The 19630-nt window shown below is 23.0% G+C and overlaps 3 protein-coding genes across 3 annotated transcripts; 2 read left to right on the top strand and 1 right to left on the bottom strand. All coding sequences in view use genetic code 6, as the record gives it.

Annotated features, from left to right (window-relative positions):
* Positions 1-799: 799 nt before the first annotated feature.
* Positions 800-5950, bottom strand: TTHERM_00628540 (calpain family cysteine protease; the record flags this gene model as incomplete). Its single annotated transcript, XM_001019540.2, has 1 exon — positions 800-5950. One exon carries the CDS (start codon positions 5948-5950, stop codon positions 800-802), a length of 5151 nt encoding a protein of 1716 aa, XP_001019540.2.
* A 1821-nt stretch (positions 5951-7771) lies between these two features.
* On the top strand, positions 7772-12866 carry TTHERM_00628550 (DEAD/DEAH-box helicase family protein; the record flags this gene model as incomplete). The annotated part of the gene is made up of 9 exons (XM_001019541.2): positions 7772-8032; positions 8086-9266; positions 9402-10038; positions 10423-10657; positions 10708-10895; positions 10961-11692; positions 11842-12083; positions 12139-12463; positions 12564-12866. The coding sequence occupies 9 exons, from the start codon at positions 7772-7774 to the stop codon at positions 12864-12866; spliced, it is 4104 nt and encodes a 1367-aa protein (XP_001019541.2).
* A 1040-nt stretch (positions 12867-13906) lies between these two features.
* Positions 13907-19077, top strand: TTHERM_00628560 (DEAD/DEAH-box helicase family protein; the record flags this gene model as incomplete). The annotated part of the gene is made up of 10 exons (XM_001019542.3): positions 13907-14170; positions 14228-15036; positions 15090-15548; positions 15659-16295; positions 16692-16926; positions 16981-17168; positions 17230-17961; positions 18048-18289; positions 18348-18672; positions 18775-19077. 10 exons carry the CDS (start codon positions 13907-13909, stop codon positions 19075-19077), a joined length of 4194 nt encoding a protein of 1397 aa, XP_001019542.3.
* Between the last annotated feature and the right edge of the window lie 553 nt (positions 19078-19630).

Below are 19630 nucleotides of genomic sequence, written 5' to 3'. Positions count from 1 at the left end.
TTTTTACTATTTATTAGTTCGTTATTTAAAAATTTTATAATAATTGAACAAAAGAAAAAGGAATAATTTATGATAAAAAATATGTATTATTTTCTTAATTTTTAAGGAAAAAACAAAATTTCCTTTCCACAACATTAATTATTTTTCATAAAGTAAAATTTAATACATAACTGTTATCGGATTCTCATTTATTTAAAAATTTATTACCTTTTCATTATTCATAGCATTTTATTTTTTACTACAGTATTATAAATGAAATAGAATTTACGTTTAACTTCAAAACATTAACTTTTAATAGTTAATAAAACCAGCCAGCCCTTTATTTACATACAAAAGAATATAAAAAGTTAATTCTAAAAATTTTACCTGAGATTAATAATTATTAAATTTTATTTGAAATAAATGCATTTTTATTATAATCTAATTTTAAGATTTAATTGAGGTCAATTAAACTTTTTAATCTTTTTTACTAGTCAGTCACCTCACTTCTAACTAACAACTTTAATAGTCATTTATCCAAAAATAAAATAATACTAACCTATAATGTTCAATTGAAATTCCCTTTATGATAATTTTTATAAAATCATAATTTTTTTTAAAAATTATCAAACAAAAATTATGTATCTATCTGATTGATTTTAAAATGCTCAAAAGCATTATTTAAAAATAATTTTGATGTAACAACAAGAATATTGTACTTTAATTATCTATTTTTAATTAAATATTTTTCAATTTTAAACTTCATACATGAAAATAAATAAATAAAAAAATATATACTTTAGTTATAAATTTATTTTCATCATAATTCGTTAATCTCATCTTATTTGATATTTAAGATAATTTGTAAATATTATTATGCTTCTTTTTCAGAAATTGAATTTCTGTGAGTTGAAAATTCTGAAAACATTTTTACATCTTATGATTGTAGCTCTTCGCTGATATTTGATTCACAATTTTCAAAAATATTTCCTTCTTATTCAGTTTTTTTCTTTTTTATTTCATTTAAATTCATGTTTTATGATAAGCTTTTCTCAAATCTTCTTTTATTGAAAATTGAAGAGGGAGATTCTGAATTAGTTTAAAAAATATCTTCTTATTTCTCATAGAATGTATTTGAAATTATTTTTGGCATTTCAAGCTTCGAAAATATTTTTTGTTAATTTGAGCTAACTAATTATGAAGAATCTTCTTATTAAGTATAAATTTAGTCTATTTGCTGCTTTTTATCACTTCTCAGAATATTAAAATTTACTTTTAAAACAAATTATCGTATAACATATCTATTTGTATCATACATTTTTATAAGTAATTCTTCTACATCTTGCTTTTAAGGTATTCCATAAAGGAAGATAACTCCGTTTCTTTAATCAAATTAAAGCCAAGAAGGTAATCTCATATTTTTAGAAAAACCGTATTTTTCATAATCAATATTTAAGAATCTATATATTGGTTGGAAGTGTTTGCTTACCTCTCTTTTCTTATAAGCTATAATCTAACTGATATTGTAAGAATGAACATAAATAGACTTACCTATTGAGGGCTAAAAACTTGAAGGTTTATACTGAGGAAACCCTAAAACATCAGCAAAGATTACTTCCCTTAAAAGAAAAATGTTTACATCCTAAAAGTATGTTTCAATGTATTTCTGAAATTAGCTAAATGACTTGGGTATTTTTAAAGTCTGTGTATTGTCAGTCTTATGGAGCTATTAAAATATAAATAGTAACTATTTATAGTTGAAGTCTATTGAAGGAAAAATGTTTATATCTGAGTCAACTTCTTTTAGCGAAGGATTGTTCTTATACTATATATTGATTATTGCTTTAAACCAATCATTTTTGTTATGCTGGATATTCTAATAGCAGTAATTTTTTATGTATTCATAGATTATATGAGTTTTTTAATCTAGTTTAAGCAAATATCTAGATATTAAGGCTCTTATAATTCTTTATAAAACAGAATTAGTGTCAGTTAAATCATTAACATATTATGACCAGGTTTTTTGTTTATAAGTTTTTGGTATTATATTAAAGCTTACAATATCCTAAATAGCTTGAGACAGTACCAAACTCCCTTTTTCATTCAAGTATCTTCTTTCTAAACTTGATTTATTTATTTATTTTTTGATTTTTTATAAATTCAATAATACTTTTTGGATATTGTTAGTATTTTTTTTAAAGTTAAAATTATTTTAATGTTCAAATTTTTCAAATTCTTTAAAGTCATTTTGAAATCCTTCTTTATTACTATTTCTATTTTCAAATAAGTTATCTATATTTTTTTATTATACACCAGAGACTGAATGAGTATGTGCCCTAGGCTAATTCTATTAAAATTTGAATGAAGAATTCTCCATTATCTTTTTAAATAGAGTTCTTACTATGTACATACCTTCTTCATGAGAATTTTCAATAATTATTAACTATTTTTAGTATTTTGCACCACAATCAACCTCTTCTTATGAGAATGTCACTCTACTTTAAAATATTATGTTATAAAAATAGTGTCTTTATCTATATATTCCAAAAAATCCTAATAATGGGCCTAATATTTTTAGTAAGAGATTCAAGGCATATACAAAAGGTATCCCGTATACTTAAACTGTAAAATAATCTACGGCTTTTGTATATCCATCGGTCGCTTATATCTAAAATCTGTAAACATTACCATATAAATATGAGGTTGTTATGCCTTTGAAATTAAGTTTATCATTACCTTACTATTGAAGCCATAAGCTTGGAGGGATAAGTACAAATTCATCTTTTTCATTTTGTACATATGCTTAATAAGTAATTTTACTTGTATCTTGAACTAAAAATGATTAGGAGGAAAAAGATATTGCAATATTTGATTCTATGTCAATTATACCATTTTAAAATTATTATTCAAGTTATTTTTACAAATTTAGTTATTTATTAACAATTAGTTGCTTTTTAAGGACGATAAAAGAGCATTCAAAAATATTTATAGAAATTTTTAGAGGATTATTTACGTTATCATTAATAGTAATTTGAATAGACTATTAAGTGTTTTAATTAATTTCACTAGCATTAGCAAATATAATATACTATTGCAAAACCTTGTTTACATTTTCTTAAGAGCCTTCAATTTGAAGCTAATCTTATGAATCTGATAATTAAAACGTAACACTGTCTTGATTTTTATGAATTAGTTTGCCAGTGTTGCTATTCACCTTTAAAATAACTTGAATAATCTGTAAAGAATTAGTTGATATGTAATGAAATCTATTGTTGTTATCAAATTTTAAGGATGAAATTACGTAGAATTTAAAGGGATTGAATGAATATGATTTCTTCAGTGTTACGCTTACCTTTTGTGTTATCTAAGAAATAATATTTTGATATAAGCTATCTGAAATATTAGAAGGGTCTACCAGTTATTTCTAGAGTTAGGCATCTAAAACTAACTTTTTTTAGACATCAAAGTTTTGATTTAAAGTACCATCTATATTTATCACATTCTGGTGTATAAGACTTTAGAAAATCAGAGCAGACTAGGTTAAATTTGTTACAGCTAAATCATAAGAATCCTCTTAAGAGTAAAAAAATGATGTTTAATCTATTGGTATTAAAGTTTTAATTAATATTATGATTAAATTTGAAACCATTTAGTTTTTGTCTAACAAATCAGTTGTAACTTAAATTTAAAGATTTTAATTTTTAGAATCGAAGTTAAATTATGGTGGAAGTGTCTCTATATTACCATTTTATAAAATGTAAATATTAGAAACTTTCATATTTAAATTCTATGGATAGATAATTTTAAAATCTAAAGCAACAGTTTAACCAATTTAAAATATATATTCATTATTAATTCTGGAACTATTAGTTGATCCAAAATTTTATTTGCTGTACTTGAGTTTTTATTATTATTATGTATTTGAAAATGTTTTTATTTCAGAAACTTCTGTGTGTATTTGAACTTCATTCTAATATGGCATTGTTAAGATGCCATCGGAAACTGTAACAAAAAGATAATTTAGAGTATTGCATAAGCAAACACTTTAAGCTTACTGATTAAAATAAAGAAGTTAGTATATTATTATTGGATTGTACTTGTCTCTCATATCAATAAGAGTTAGCGTGCCTTTATCACTTTAAGTTACTAAAATATAATCTTCATTTTGAATTGGTTATACCATAAAGGTGAACCCAGTTAGGCTTATCCTGGAAGCAAACTTGATTTATGGAAGAGCAGATGTATCTAAAATAGCAAAACCTTTTGAACCTTCTCCGATATAAGCGAAATTATAATAAGCTGAAGTAACTACAGCAAAACCACCTTAAAAAGTTTGATGATTTGCTAAGATAGGATTATTTTTGTCAGAAATATTTAATATAAAATAACCTTAGCCTAAGGTAACACCTATAATCCATCTATTGTCTAATGAGATACAAAGATCATATATATCTGCTACCAAAAAGCCAGGTTTTGACCAGACAGATAAAACCTAAATACTAAGTATGTCTGTTGTGTTGTAAATAATAATTTCTTTTTCAACTGCTTGAGCAGCAATAGTCTTATCAACACTGAATGCCATATTTACAGAATAGAATGTATTATTGTAGCTGTTCTAACCTATTAACTTCATATTTAATGGTGATATTTCTTATTACTATTTACTGTTATCAAGAGGTGAGTATTGGTAAATATAAAGTAGTATACCTTAATAATAAGAGGGGACAATAATATATTTTCCTGATTTATCAAACAAAATTGTATCTAAATTTATTGGGTAATTCTAATAACTAGTCACATTGAGTCTGTATGGGTTTTTATAAGTTGGAAAAACATACAGACCATTGAAATCAAAAGCACCAAAAAGATATTCATCTTAAAAGTCAACATAACAGCGAGGCTTGTAAATAATATCCAATTCACTTAAGCTAGATTAATGGATATTGAATATATTAGGGAAATAATCATTCAGTTCAACTTATACTTAAGGAAATGAAAAAATATTTGATGAAGTTGATACATATAAATAGATTTCGTTTTTTGAGAGCTACATAGAGAATGGGTTTATGTCTGAACCAATTACTTCAATAAGTAAAATTTTATTTCGTGATCTTATATCAAACAAATAAATACCGTATGATCTTACCCCGCAAAATAGAATAGATTCAGCAGAATTTAAAAAAAGAGATGAAATAATAGGTATAACAGTTTAGTCAGGCCAGTAATAAGTGAAATTCAAAGCTATTGGATACTCACTTTCATCAATTTATGTTAGATACATAAAATTAGAAAAATATAATCCAGTCCATATATCATAGCAATATGCATAGTAATCTCTTGTTTGTAGGCAATAATTGGTTGAAAGACCAGCAAATCCTTCTCCTGCTAGGATAAAATTAGTTTAATTTTTTTAATCAGCTATATCATTTAGTTTAAATAAAAACATTCCTTATTAATATGCTCCAGCATATAGAAACTAAAAGTCTTTAGAAAGAAATAGTCCTGTTATTTATTGAGCATCAAGTTAATAGAATGCAGTTTGATAAAGATTAGATTTATTTTTTGTATTATATGAAGCTATCAAACCAGTAGACCCTGAAACAATTAATATATCCACCTCTTCTACGTAAAGCATTTGGGTAATAATTTAAGAAAACTCTACAGCTTGAATCATGCTAACTTCTACCATTTTAAATGAATCGTTAGGCTTGTACTCAAAAACTAATTTATAAACTTAAATTGTTGAATTTAAAGATAAAAATAATATCTGGCCATTGTGAGAAACTTAGAAATTTTAGACATATAGCCCGTTAAAGTTAATAGTGTCAAGTATTTTACTTCCTAAATAATCAACAATTGCAATTCCGTTCACTCCGCACGAAATAAAAACCAGATCTTAATCTTTAGCAATTTGTATTGATAACGGCTCCCAATAGCTTGTATTAGTTTAGTTCAATTAGTTTACAAGCATTTCTGAATAAATCTGCTTAATCTATTCTTGTTTTGATATCTTAATTACTATAAATATCAAAAGTAATTTAAAAACTTTCATTTTCTCAATTTATTTTTTAGGTTTGTAATTTTTACTATTTTTTCTTTCGTTATTTAAAAAATTGCTAATAATTTAACTAAACAAAAAAAAATAATTAATGATAAAAAATATGTATTTTTTCTTAATTATTAAATAAATCCCAGCCAGGAAAAAAAATTTCCTTCATACAACATTATCTATTTTTACTTGATAAGTAAGTAAAATTTAATAAATAACTGTTATTCCATTCAAAATCATTTATTTAAAAATTTATTTCCTTTTCATTATTAAAAGCATCTGATTTTATACTAAAAAAGTAATAATGCAATACAATTTATGTTTTACTTCAAAGCTTTAGTTTTTTAAAGTTAATAAAAACAGTCAGCCAGCCCTTTTTTTTTCATATAAAAGAACATAAAAAAGTTAATTTTAATAAATTCACATGAGATTAATAATTATTAAATTTTATTTAAAATAGATGCATTTTTTATTAAAATCAAATTCTAAAATTTAATTGAGGTCAATTCTTGCCTAAACGTCACCTCCCCGGAATCTTATTTATTATTCACCCCTTAATTTCTGTATTAGAATTTAAAAATCAGTCAAATATAAAAATATATTTATTGTATTATAATTGATATTAAATACTTTTGATTTTTTTAGAATATATTTATTTAAAAAAATATAATAAATCAAAATGAATTTTAAATTAAATTGATTATCTAGAATTAATTAAAACTTAAATAATATTTTCTAAAAAAAATAATTTTGAAAATAGTTTTAATTTTTTTAGTAATTTACATTTTATTTTTTTTAATTGATAATTTCGATATTAATATTATAATTAAACAAGAAAAAGAAAGACAACATATATTTCTTAATTAACTTTTATTTATTGAAAATAATTAAATTAGAAATTTAATTTTAATCAAATTATTATTTTATTTTATTTCTTTATTAAGAGTATATTTTTAAAATAGGTTATTAAAATTAATATAATAATGTAGATAAAAAAAAATATTATTAGATATTAAAATTAATTTCAACAATAGAGTTTTTTTAATGCATACAATCATTAAGCTTTAGTTAGTAAAATTTTAATTAATAAAGTAGAAATGATAGAATAAATAATATATATACTATAAATAGATTATAATATTATTGCATTAAAAATAAAAATAAATATATTCTATTTAAATTATAAATTTATTAAAATTTTTTAAATTACTATTTAAATTTGGTTTAATAAAATAATATTTTAATTTAAATAAAATCTATCTTAATATAATAACAAATAATTAAATATTTGAGCTAAAAGTTTTAAATTTTAAAATTTTTTAATAATAAAATAATTAAAAATTATTATTTATTTTAATCTTTGAATTTAATTAATGGAATTTAAATAAATAGAAATCTTTTTTATGATATTTTACTAAGTAATTTAATATAAAGTAGAATAAATTCATAATTAATAGAAAATTAAAGATAAAGTAATAAAGAGAGTATGAGAGTGATTTTAATATCTAATAGATGTTATTCCAAAATTAAAAATGATAAAATCAATACAATTTAAGATTTATTTATTTATTAGATGCTTTTTTCTGATTAAAAATATTTTAATTGATATGAACTTTTTATCTACTTAAAAAAGATACGAACTCTCTTTAAAATAAATTAATTAGAATATTGCAAATTTTATTCAATTAATAAGTATCCAACTTTTTTAGAATAAATATTATTTAGTTGACAATTTATAAAGAAATGATTGAATGCGATTAGTAGCTAATTGAAAAATTTGAATAGATCATTACATTGAATACTGCAAATAAGCTTAAATAAGTTCATTCTAGCAACATTTTAGGTATTTAGTAAGGAATTTTATAATTTGATGTAGAAGATAAAGGTTTAGGATAAGAATTTAGAGTAAATTTAGAGTAGAAATCTAATAAGAAGGTTATTTTTAACAATTATCATTATCCTATTCATAATGATACAATTTTTAGCAACCTCAAAACACTTAGGGTAAGATTATGAAGATATTTTATTTACTTTACATTTTTTTGTTAATAATTTAGTAAAAAGAATTAAAATTTACTATTGAAGAAGAAATTAACTAACTAGATTATGAAGCGCTTATTGATGGATTTGATAATAAAAATTTAAATAAAGAGTTAGAAAATTAGTTTACTTTTAAGAGTGTTGATGAATTCAATATTAGCTCCAAGAATCCTTTTTCTGTTGGATTTTAGTTCAATGAATTAACAAACGAACTGATTGATTTTAATTATGAAATGATAAATGTTAACTTTAAAAACTTTTCATCAGAGGGATTTACAGGAAAGATATTTTAGATCAGCGATAAATCATCTAAAGTTGAAGACGAAGATATTAATTACAAGACTAAAAAATATTTGCCATACAGCAATAAAGTTTAAATAGAGTAGGATTTCCTAGATCTTGCAAATAATATTGATGAATTTTGCAAATAAAATGATAAACATATTATTTTATCAGACAAATAGAATTTAAAGGAGTTAGAGGCAATCAAAATAAGTGGCGAATAGAAAGTTAAAATGTTTAATAAAGTATATAAATAATTAAATATTTTGAAGGTACAAGAAGCAGGTTTATTTGATTTTGAGAAGGCATAGAAAGAAATCAAAAGTTAATATGAAAGTGAAGTTGAAAAAAAAAAAAAAATCAGTCTTGTCTATAAAAGTAAGGAAATTAATGAAATTATTAACTAAGCTAGTCATAAACTAAAAGTTGATCAATTTACTAATGAATCTTAAGACAATAAAAAAGCATAAAATTCTCTCTTATAAAGCATAGACTAATATCAATGGGCAGAAGAAGATAATTAAGATGTATCTTAATTCCACGATAAATTGCCTAAAGAAAGAATGGCTATTCAGTACCCTTTCGAGTTGGATAGTTTTTAAAAAAGGTCTATTTTGAGATTAGAAGAAGGTCAAAATGTCTTTGTTTGTGCTCACACTTCTGCAGGTAAAACAGTTGTTGCAGAATATTCTATTGCCCTTGCAAAAAAACACAAAAGAAAAGCCATATACACTTCACCTATTAAAGCTTTGTCAAATCAAAAGTATAGAGACTTCAAAAAAAAATTTGGAGATGATGTTGGTATTATAACTGGTGACGTCTCTTTAAATCCTACTGCAAGCTATCTAATTGTTACTACTGAAGTTCTTCGTAACATGCTTTATAAGGGGCATGACATAGTTAGAGATGTTGCATGGTAATTAATAAAAAAATTGATTATTAATTCATTTGACCAAATTTCTTTGATTTTGATATAAATTTTAATATTTTTGTTGAAAATTTCTCTCTTTTAAATCTCTTTTAAAGGATGCATTTAAATTATTTGAAATAGGGTTATTTTTGATGAAGTGCATTACGTAAATAATTAAGATAGAGGTGGTGTCTGGGAAGAAACAATCATTTTACTACCGGAATACATCGGATTAGTTATGTTAAGTGCAACAGTACATAACTATATGGATTTTGCTAATTGGGTTGGAAAAACAAAGCAAAGAAAAATTTATGTTGAAAAAACTTTGCACAGACCAGTTCCTTTGGAGCATTCTATTTATTATGATGGAAAGATATTTATTATTAAATCAGATAATGAAGGTTTTAACCAAGAAAACTATGAAAAGATAAATAAGTATATTAAAGAACAAGAAAGCAATAAGAAAAAGATTGTTAATGCCAAAGATAAATTAAAACAAGAGAAAAAAGATAAAGAAATTTATAAAAATACAAATCTTTCATAAAATGCCAAAGCAAAATAAAAGTTCATCTAAGAAATATTTATTAAATAAAGTAAAAAGACAAATTTAAGTGGTGGAAACGGACCACTTACAGAGGCTCAATAAGTCAAAAATGTATTAAAATATTGCCAAAAGAACGAGCTTTTACCTTGTGTGGTATTTGCTTTCAGTAAAAATATTATTAAGTAGCTCTCAGAAAGTTTAGGAAATCTCAACTTGATTAGCCATGAAGAATCAGTAATTATATTACATTTTCTTCAATTTTATTTTTAATATTTTTTGTTTGACCTAAAAGACACTTTATGAGCATTTTAATCAAAAATAAATCAATATTATCATAAATTCCCAAATTTAAATTTCAGTTTTTATTTTAATTTTTTAGATTTTCTAAACCTTTTTTAAGAAAGCTTAAATTTATTCTTACAATTTTGCTTTTTGCATTAAATATTTATTTAAAAATATTACTTCTTATATTAATATTATTAAAATAAATGAAAATTATTTTAGAATTTAAAATATTTAAACTAATTAATTTAAAGATCTTTTTGAATTTTTAACAGTTAAAGGAAATATTTAATTAAATCTTTTAATGAAGTAAATAATAATTTTAATAAATAATAGAAATAAATTGAAGAATTCTTTAACAAAGCTTCATAAAAACTGAAATCTAAAGATTTAGAAGTTCATTAAATTAGAACTTTGAAAGATTTGATGATGAGAGGTATTGCTGTCCATCATAGCGGTGTCATTCCTTTTATAAAAGAAATAGTAGAAATTCTGTTTTCTAAAGGTCTTATCAAAGTTTTGTTTGCTACTGAAACTTTTGCTATAGGTATCAATATGCCCACTAAGACAGGTAAGAATTATTTTAAAAAAATTAAATATATCATTTTTAAAATATGATAGTCATTTTCTATAGTTTGAAAAAATTTGATAGTTCTCAATATAGAATTTTAAACTCTTCTGAGTACACTTAAATGAGTGGCAGAGCTGGTCGTAGAGGTTTAGATTTGAAAGGAAATGTTATTATTTTAGTGACTGAGCCAAAAAGACTTCCAAGTAAAATGGAACTAACCTAAATACTTGATCACAAGGTGGAATAGATAGTTTTGAAAAAAAATCCTTTTTTTATGTTATTTTTTTATATATAAATAAATAGGGAGAAATGCTATCTTCTAAGTTTAAAATAACTTATGAGCTAATTATGAAGCTACTTTCTTCAAGAGAACTTGATGTAACAGAGATGATGAAAAAAAGTTATAGTGAAAATGATAAATATTCTTAATTGCCTTTAAATTTGAAGAGAATTCAAGAGATTTAGAAAGGATTAAAGGATATTTAGCAAATAGTATGCCCAATAAAACCTTTAACAATGCCTACTCTTCCAATAGAAGATTTTTACTAAATCACTTAGTAAATGCAATAGGCAAACAAAGCATATTGGTCTACCGAAACAAAATATCTCTAAGAGGAGTTTGCAATTCCAAGCTATTGCCAATTTATTGATGAAGACTATAATGATTATTTAGGTTTAATAGTCGAATTTATTAAGAAGGAAAAATATGAAAATTATTTTGTTGTGATGTTTGCCTACGAATTTTAAGACAAAATTGTATAGCCTAACTTTGAAAAGCTTGGAAGATCATGCTTTTTTACAGAAAATGATTACAAACCTTATCAAATGTAAGTTCAAAAAAAAGATTATATTTATGAACTAATTGAATTACCAGCTAGAATGATTTCTAAGATATTTGATGTTGGTTTCGATGCTAAAAAGACTGGTTTAAGGAATAAAGATTATTTAAAAAATTGTGTAATTAATTTGATTTACAAGATGAAAAATACTTATTAAGACTACAGAATGATTAGAAATGGCAAAGACCTAAAATATGTAAAAGGATAATAACATTTTATTAATGAAATGATAGCTTTTTTTCATCAAAAGAATTTTAAAAATAAAAAATTATTTAAAATAAATTTTTAATTTAAAATTTTCAAAATAAAAAATAATATTTTTTAACTATTTATAAAAACAAAAAGATAAAGAATAAACAAGAATTCTTAAAGGATTACAAATAAGTCGAAACTGAATCAAATTAAAATGATAAAGCAATATATGAATCTTTTCAAGATGGATATGAAAGATCATTATGTTTCACTTGCAATAAAAAAATCGAACACTTTAAGTTAATATCTCAAAAAAATGAACTTTAGATAGAATTTGATAATTTAATTAAGGTTTTAGATGAAGATGATTTAGCTTAACATAAAAACTTTTAAGCGTATTTTATAAAAAAAATAAATTTCTTCTATTGAAATATTAATTTAAAATTATAGGAGGCTAAATCTTTTGAAATAATTAAATTATTTTGATGAAGATGATCTTCCTTAGCTAAAGACAAGGTTTGCTAAAGAAATTGATAATATTTATGTATCTGAACTCATAGTTTAAGGAATTTTTGATGAACTTGATGAAGCAGAGGTAGTTGCTATTTTAATAGGATTCGTTACTCAATACAATAAAAAATATAATGAATCAGATTATGATCCCTCTGAAGATTATGAAAATCATGGATTTTAGTACTCACTTAATTTCTTTGATGCCTATACCAAAACTAAGGAAATTCTCAATAAAATAATTTAACTAGAAATTGATAATGAGGTAATTAGATTATTTTAATTTCAAAAAATATAAATTTATTTATGAGTTTAACTAATCATGAATAAATTCTAAACTAAAATTCTTATACTTATAAACTTAGATAATAATTGTTGGTAAAATTGAAGAGGCCTTATCTGAAATTTTTAGTCCATAATTAATGAAAGTAGCTTATGAATGGGTTCGAGGTAAAGATTTTCTCCAAGTTTCTTTGTTAACAGATGTTGAAGAAGGAAGTATTATTTTAAGCATGTTGAGACTTGATAATTTATTGAAGAACATTAAAAATAGTGCTTAGTACATTGGTAATAACTCTCTATCTCTTAAAATCGAAAGCTGCCAAGAAAAAATGAGAAGAGATATTATCTTTGCCCAAAGTCTTTATTTAGAAGAAGACAATTAATGAATAATATTATTTGAAATAAATTTAATTAGTAATATTTTATTATTTTTAAAATTAAAAATATTTTATTACTGTATGCATAACAAGAATAATATTTTATTGCAGTAAAAATTATAAGTTCTTACTTTTAATATTTAAATTGATTTAATATAATAAATATTTTTTTATTTTATAAGTGTATTTCTCTCAATAACCCTTTTAAAGTACTTTTATTTTTTAAAATATGAAAATAAAGTTAGAGAAAGTTAATGAGAATTTAATTTTTATAAATTAATGTGGCATATGGTAATTTTAGTTAGATGATAAAAATAATTTAGATGTGGAAAACCGAAAAATTATCATTAACACATATTTTAAACTGTATTATTTTCAATTTTTAAAAAAAATTCTTGAATATTTTAAACATATACTATTTTTAGTTTTTGAAATAATAATTAGAGGTGTTTTGGCATGATCCACTGGATCGGAATAAAATAAAATTCGATACTGAAAATAAAAATTTTTTCTATTTCATTTTCTATTTTTTTTATATAATTACTGTATACTCTCTATATTAAGATCCCCCCCCCCCATATAATATGATCCCCCCTACTATAAGACAGTTAAAAGTTTTAAATTTTATACTTTTTTAATTTGTTTTTAATAAAATAATTTAACAGTATTATTTAGTTTAATCTTTTTAATTCTAATTTATGAAATTTAAATAAAATATTTTTTATCATACTTTACTAATTAATTTAATTTGAAGTAGAATAAACTCATAATTAATATATAATGTTATAATGATAATATTTGAGTGATTATAGTATCTAATAGATGCTATATGAAGCATTAAAATAAAAAAACTAATACTTTTAAAGATAATTTTAATAGATGCGTTTTTCTGATAAAAAATAGTTTGATTGAAATGAACTTTTTATTTACTTAAATAAGATACAAACTCTTTTGAGAATAAATCAATTAGAAGATAACAAATTTTATTTAATTAATAAATATTCCACTTTTTTAGAATAAATATTACTTAATTGACAATTTATTAAGAAATGACTGAGTGCGATTAATAGCTTGTTGAAGAATTTGAAAAGATCATTTCATTAAATACTGCAAATAAACTTGAATAAGTTCATTCTAAGAGCATTTTGGGTATTTAGAAAGGAATAATATAATTTAATGTTGAAGATAAAGGTTTGGGATAAGGATTTATAGTAAATTTAGAGTAGAAATCAAATAAGAAGATTATTTTTAACAATTCCCATTATAATCCTATTCATAATGATACATTTTTTAGCAACCTCCAAACACTTAGAGTAACATTATGAAGATAGATATATTATTTATTAAACATGCTTTTATTAATAATTTAGTAAAAAGAATTAAAATTTATCATTGAAGAAGAAATTAACTAACTAGATTACGAAGTGCTTATTGATGGATTTGATAATAAAAATTTAAATAAAGAGTTAGAAAATTAGTTTACTTCTAAGAGTATTGATGAGTTTAATATTAACTCCAAGAATCCTTTTTCTGTTGGATTTTAGTTCAATGAATTGACAAACGAACTGGTTGATTTTAATAATGAGATGATAAATGTCAACTTTAAAAACTTTTCTTCAGAGGGATATACAGGAAAAATATTTTAGATTGGCGATAAATCATCGAACGTTGAAGACGAAGATTTAAGTTACAAAACTAAAAAATACCTACCATATAGCAACAAAGAATAAATAGAGTAGGATTTCCTAGATCTTGCAAAGAATATTGATGAATTTTGCAAATAAAATGAAAAAACCACTGAAACTAAAAAAAATTCTAGATCAGACAAAGGCAAAAATGAAAATTTAATGGAGTCAGAGGCAAACAAAATAATTGGTGAATAGAGAGTTAAAATATTTAACAAAGTATAAGATTAGCTAAATATTTAGAAGGTGCAAGAAGAAGATTTATTTGATTTTGACAAGGCATAGAAAGAAATCAAAAGTTACTATGAAAGTGAAGTTGAGAAAAAAAATAAAATCAGTCTTGTCTTTAAAGGAAAGGAAGTTAATGAAATTATCGAATAAGCTAGTCAGAGACTATAAATTGATGAACTTGTCAATGAACCTTAAAACAATGAAGAAGATTAATATTCTCTCTTATCAAGCACAAATCCATAGAAGTTCTTTAAAGAAGCAAAGTAAGTATTGTTAAAAATTAATAAGATTAAAAGAAATTATATTAAAAAAATAGATTGAAGGAAACTGAACAAGTAGAAGCGCTCTTTTAAAAGAATCAATGGGCTGTAGAAGACAATTAAGATGTCTCTATATTCTAAGATAAATTACCTAAAGAAAGAATGGCTATTCAGTACCCATTCGAATTGGATAATTTCTAAAAAAGGTCTATTTTGAGATTAGAAGAAGGTCAAAATGTCTTTGTTTGTGCTCACACTTCTGCAGGTAAAACAGTTGTTGCCGAATATTCCATAGCCCTTGCAAAAAAGCTCAAAAGAAAAGCCATCTATACTTCACCTATTAAAGCTTTGTCAAATCAAAAGTATAGAGACTTCAAAGAAAAATTTGGAGATGATGTTGGTATTATAACTGGTGACGTCTCTTTAAATCCTACTGCAAGCTGTCTAATTGTTACTACAGAAGTTCTTCGTAACATGCTTTATAAGGGACATGACATAGTTAGAGATATCGCATGGTAAATAAAAAATGATTTATTATTTAATTTGATAAAATTTCTTTGATTTTCATTTAAATTTTAATAAATTTTCTCTCTTTTTAAGGATGTAATTAAATTATTAAAAATAGGGTTATTTTTGATGAAGTGCATTACGTAAATAATTAAGATAGAGGTGTTGTCTGGGAAGAAACAATCATTTTACTACCTGAATACATCGGATTAGTTATGTTGAGTGCAACAGTACCTAACCATATGGATTTTGCTAATTGGGTTGGAAGAACAAAGCAAAGAAAAATTTATGTTCAAAAAACTTTGCACAGACCTGTTCCTTTGGAGCATTCTATTTATTATGATGGAAAGATATTTATTATTAAATCAGCTAATGAAGGTTTTAACCAAGAAAACTATTAAAAGATAAATAAGTATATTAAAGAACAAGAAAGCAATAAGAAAAACATTGTTAATGCCAAAGATAAATTAAAACAAGAGAAAAAAGATAAAGAAATTTATAAAAATACAAATCTTTCCTAAAATGCCAAAGCAAAATAAAAGTTCATCTAAGAAAAATTTATTAAATAAAGTAATAAGACAAATAAAAGTGGTGGCAACGGACCACTTACAGAGGCTTAATAAGTCAAAAATGTATTAAAATATTGCCAAAAGAACGAGCTTTTACCTTGTGTGGTATTTGCTTTCAGTAAAAATATTATTAAGTAGCTCTCAGAAAGTTTAGGAAATCTCAACTTGATAAGTCATGAAGAATCAGTAATTATCTTTCATTTCCTAATTTTTTTAATAGACACAAAAAATGCTTTTTGAGCATTTTAATCAAAAATAAATCAAGAAATGTTTATTTATTTATTCATTTTTAAAAAATAATAAAAAATCAAAAAGAAATTATTTTTAATTCAATATATTCGGTTCATGAAATAACTCAATAATCTCACAAATTTCCATTTTATAGTTAATTTTTTAGGCTTTCTCAACCTTAAATTTATTCCTACTAATAAGCTTTTTTTAATTTAATTTATTGATAAATATTTTTTCTAATATCATTTATAAAAATGAAAATTATTTGATAAGATTTTTTTGAATATTTTCATCAATTAAACTAAATATTAAAATAAATTTTTTAAATAATAATTTTTTAATAAATAATAGAAATAAATTGAAGAATTCTTTAATAAAGCTTCACACAAACTAAAACCTAGAGATTTAGAAGTTCATTAAATTAGAACTTTGAAAGATTTAATGATGAGAGGTATTGCTGTGCATCATAGTGATGTCATTCCTTTTATAAAAGAAGTAGTAGAAATTCTGTTTTCTAAAGGTCTTATCAAAGTTTTGTTTGCTACTGAAACTTTTGCTATGGGTATCAATATGCCTACCAAGACAGGTAAGAATTTTTTTTATAAAATTAATTAAATATATCATTTTTTAAATATGATAGTAATTTTCTATAGTGTGAAAAAATTTGATAGTTCTCAATTGAGAATTTTAAACTCCTCTGAGTACACTTAAATGAGTGGCAGAGCTGGTCGTAGAGGTTTAGATTTGAAAGGAAATGTTATTATTTTAGTGACTGAGCCAAAAAGACTTCCAAGTAAAATGGAACTAACCAAAATACTTGATCACAAGGTGGAATAGATAGTTTTGAAAAAAAATCCTTTTTTTATGTTATTTTTTTATATTTAAATAGGGAGAAATGCTATCTTCTAAGTTTAAAATAACTTATGAGCTAATTATGAAGCTACTTTCTTCAAGAGAACTTGATGTAACAGAGATGATGAAAAAAAGTTATAGTGAAAATGATAAATATTCTTAATTGCCTTTTAATTTGAAGAGAACTCATGAGGTTTAGAAAAAATTAAAGGATATTTAGTAAATAGTATGCCCAATAAAACCTTTAACAATGCCTACTCTTCCAATAGAAGATTTTTACTAAATCACTTAGTAAATGCAATAGGCAAACAAAGCATATTGGTCTACCGAAACAAAATATCTCTAAGAGGAGTTTGCAATTCCAAGCTATTGCCAATTTATTGATGAAGACTATAATGATTATTTAGGTTTAATAGTCGAATTTATTAAGAAGGAAAAATATGAAAATTATTTTGTTGTGATGTTTGCCTACGAAATTTAAGACAAAATTGTATAGCCTAACTTTGAAAAGCTTGGAAGATCATGCTTTTTCACAGAAAATAATTACAAACCTTATCACATTTAAGTTCAAAAAAAAGATTATATTTATGAACTAATTGAATTACCAGCTAGAATGATTTCTAAGATATTTGATGTTGGTTTCGATGCTAAAAAGACTGGTTTAAGGAATAAAGATTATTTAACAAATTGTGCAAATAATTTGATTTACAAGATGAAAAATACTTATTAAGACTACAGAATGATTAGAAATGGCAAAGACCTAAAATATGTAAAAGAATAATAACATTTTATTAATAAAATAATAGCTTTTGTTCATCAAAATAATATTTTTTTTAACTATTTTAAAACAAAAAGATAAAGAATAAACAAGAATTCTTAAAGGATTACAAATAAGTCGAAACTGAATCAAATTAAAATGATAAAGCAATATATGAATCTATTCAAGATGGATATGAAAGATCGTTATGCTTCACTTGCAATAAAAAAATCGAACACTTTAAGTTAATATCTCAAAAAAATGAACTTTAGACAGAGTTTGATAATTTAATTAAGGTTTTAGATGAAGATGATTTAGCTTAACATAAAAACTTTTAAGCGTATTTTATAAAAAAATAAATTTCTTCAATTAATTGAAATACTAATTTAAAATAATAGGAGATTAAATCTTTTGAAGTAATTAAATTATATTGATGAAGACAATCTTCCTTAGATAAAGGCAAGGCTTGCTAAAGAAATTGAAAATATTTATGTTTCTGAACTTATAGTTTAAGGAATTTTTGATGAACTTGATGAAGCAGAGATAGCTGCTATTTTAATAGGATTCGTTACTCAATGCAAGAAAAAAGAAAATGAATCGGATTATGATCCCTCTAAAGATTATGAAAATCATGGATTTTAGTACTCAATTAATTTCTTTGATGCCTATACCAAAACTAAGGAAATTCTCCTTTAAGTAATTTAACTAGAAATTGATAATGAGGTAATTAAATTATTTTAATTTCAAAAAATATAAATTTATATATGAGTTTAATTGATTATGAATTAATTAATCTTCTCTTAAAACTTATACTTATAAACTCAGATAATAATTGTTGGTAAAATTGAAGAGGCCTTATCTGAAATTTTTAGTCCAGAATTAATGAAAGTAGCTTATGAATGGATTCAAGGAAAAGATTTTCTCCATGTTACTTTATTAACAGATGTCCAAGAAGGAACTATTATTAGAAGCATGTTGAGACTTGATAATTTGATGAAGAACATTAAAAATAGTGCTTAATACATTGGTAATAACTCTCTATCGCTTAAAATAGAAAGCTGCTAAGAAAAAATGAGAAGAGATATAATCTTTGCACAAAGTCTTTATTTAGAAGAAGACAATTAATGATATTAAATTTAATAAATGCTTTAATATTTTTAAAATTAAAAATATTTTTATTATTGTATGCATAGTAATAATACTGTTCTATTGCAGCAAAAATTATAAGTTCTTTTTCCTTTTTTATAAATTAGATATTTTAGGTTCAATTTTTGATAAATATAAAAATAAAATTGAGGACACATTAGTTTCTTATCCTATATATAATCTTTATTAAATATTTTTTTTTGTTTTAAATTATTTTTCATTTATTTTAGAAAAGGTCCTATCATAGAATAAAATAATGGAAAGTGTTATTTCATATTTTTAAATTTTGTTTATTTGATAAAAATATTTTTGATAGTGTGCCTAATAAACAAATAGCTTAATACTAAAAATAATAAATCATATTAAATTCTTATTGAATGAAATTTTTAATTTTATAAGAATGCAAAAAGAATTAATTTAGCAAAAATTTTTATTCAATTAAATGATGTTTAGCTAGCTAAATCCCTTTAATAACACTAGCTAGTTAATAAAACTAAAGAAAGTTTTTATTAATTATGTAGAGATGCAATTTCTT

The sequence above is a fragment of the Tetrahymena thermophila genome, assembly GCF_000189635.1.
Source record: "Tetrahymena thermophila SB210 genomic scaffold scf_8254584, whole genome shotgun sequence".
Lineage (NCBI taxonomy): Eukaryota > Ciliophora > Oligohymenophorea > Hymenostomatida > Tetrahymenidae > Tetrahymena > Tetrahymena thermophila.
This window is presented reverse-complemented; position numbering and strand designations above follow the sequence as displayed.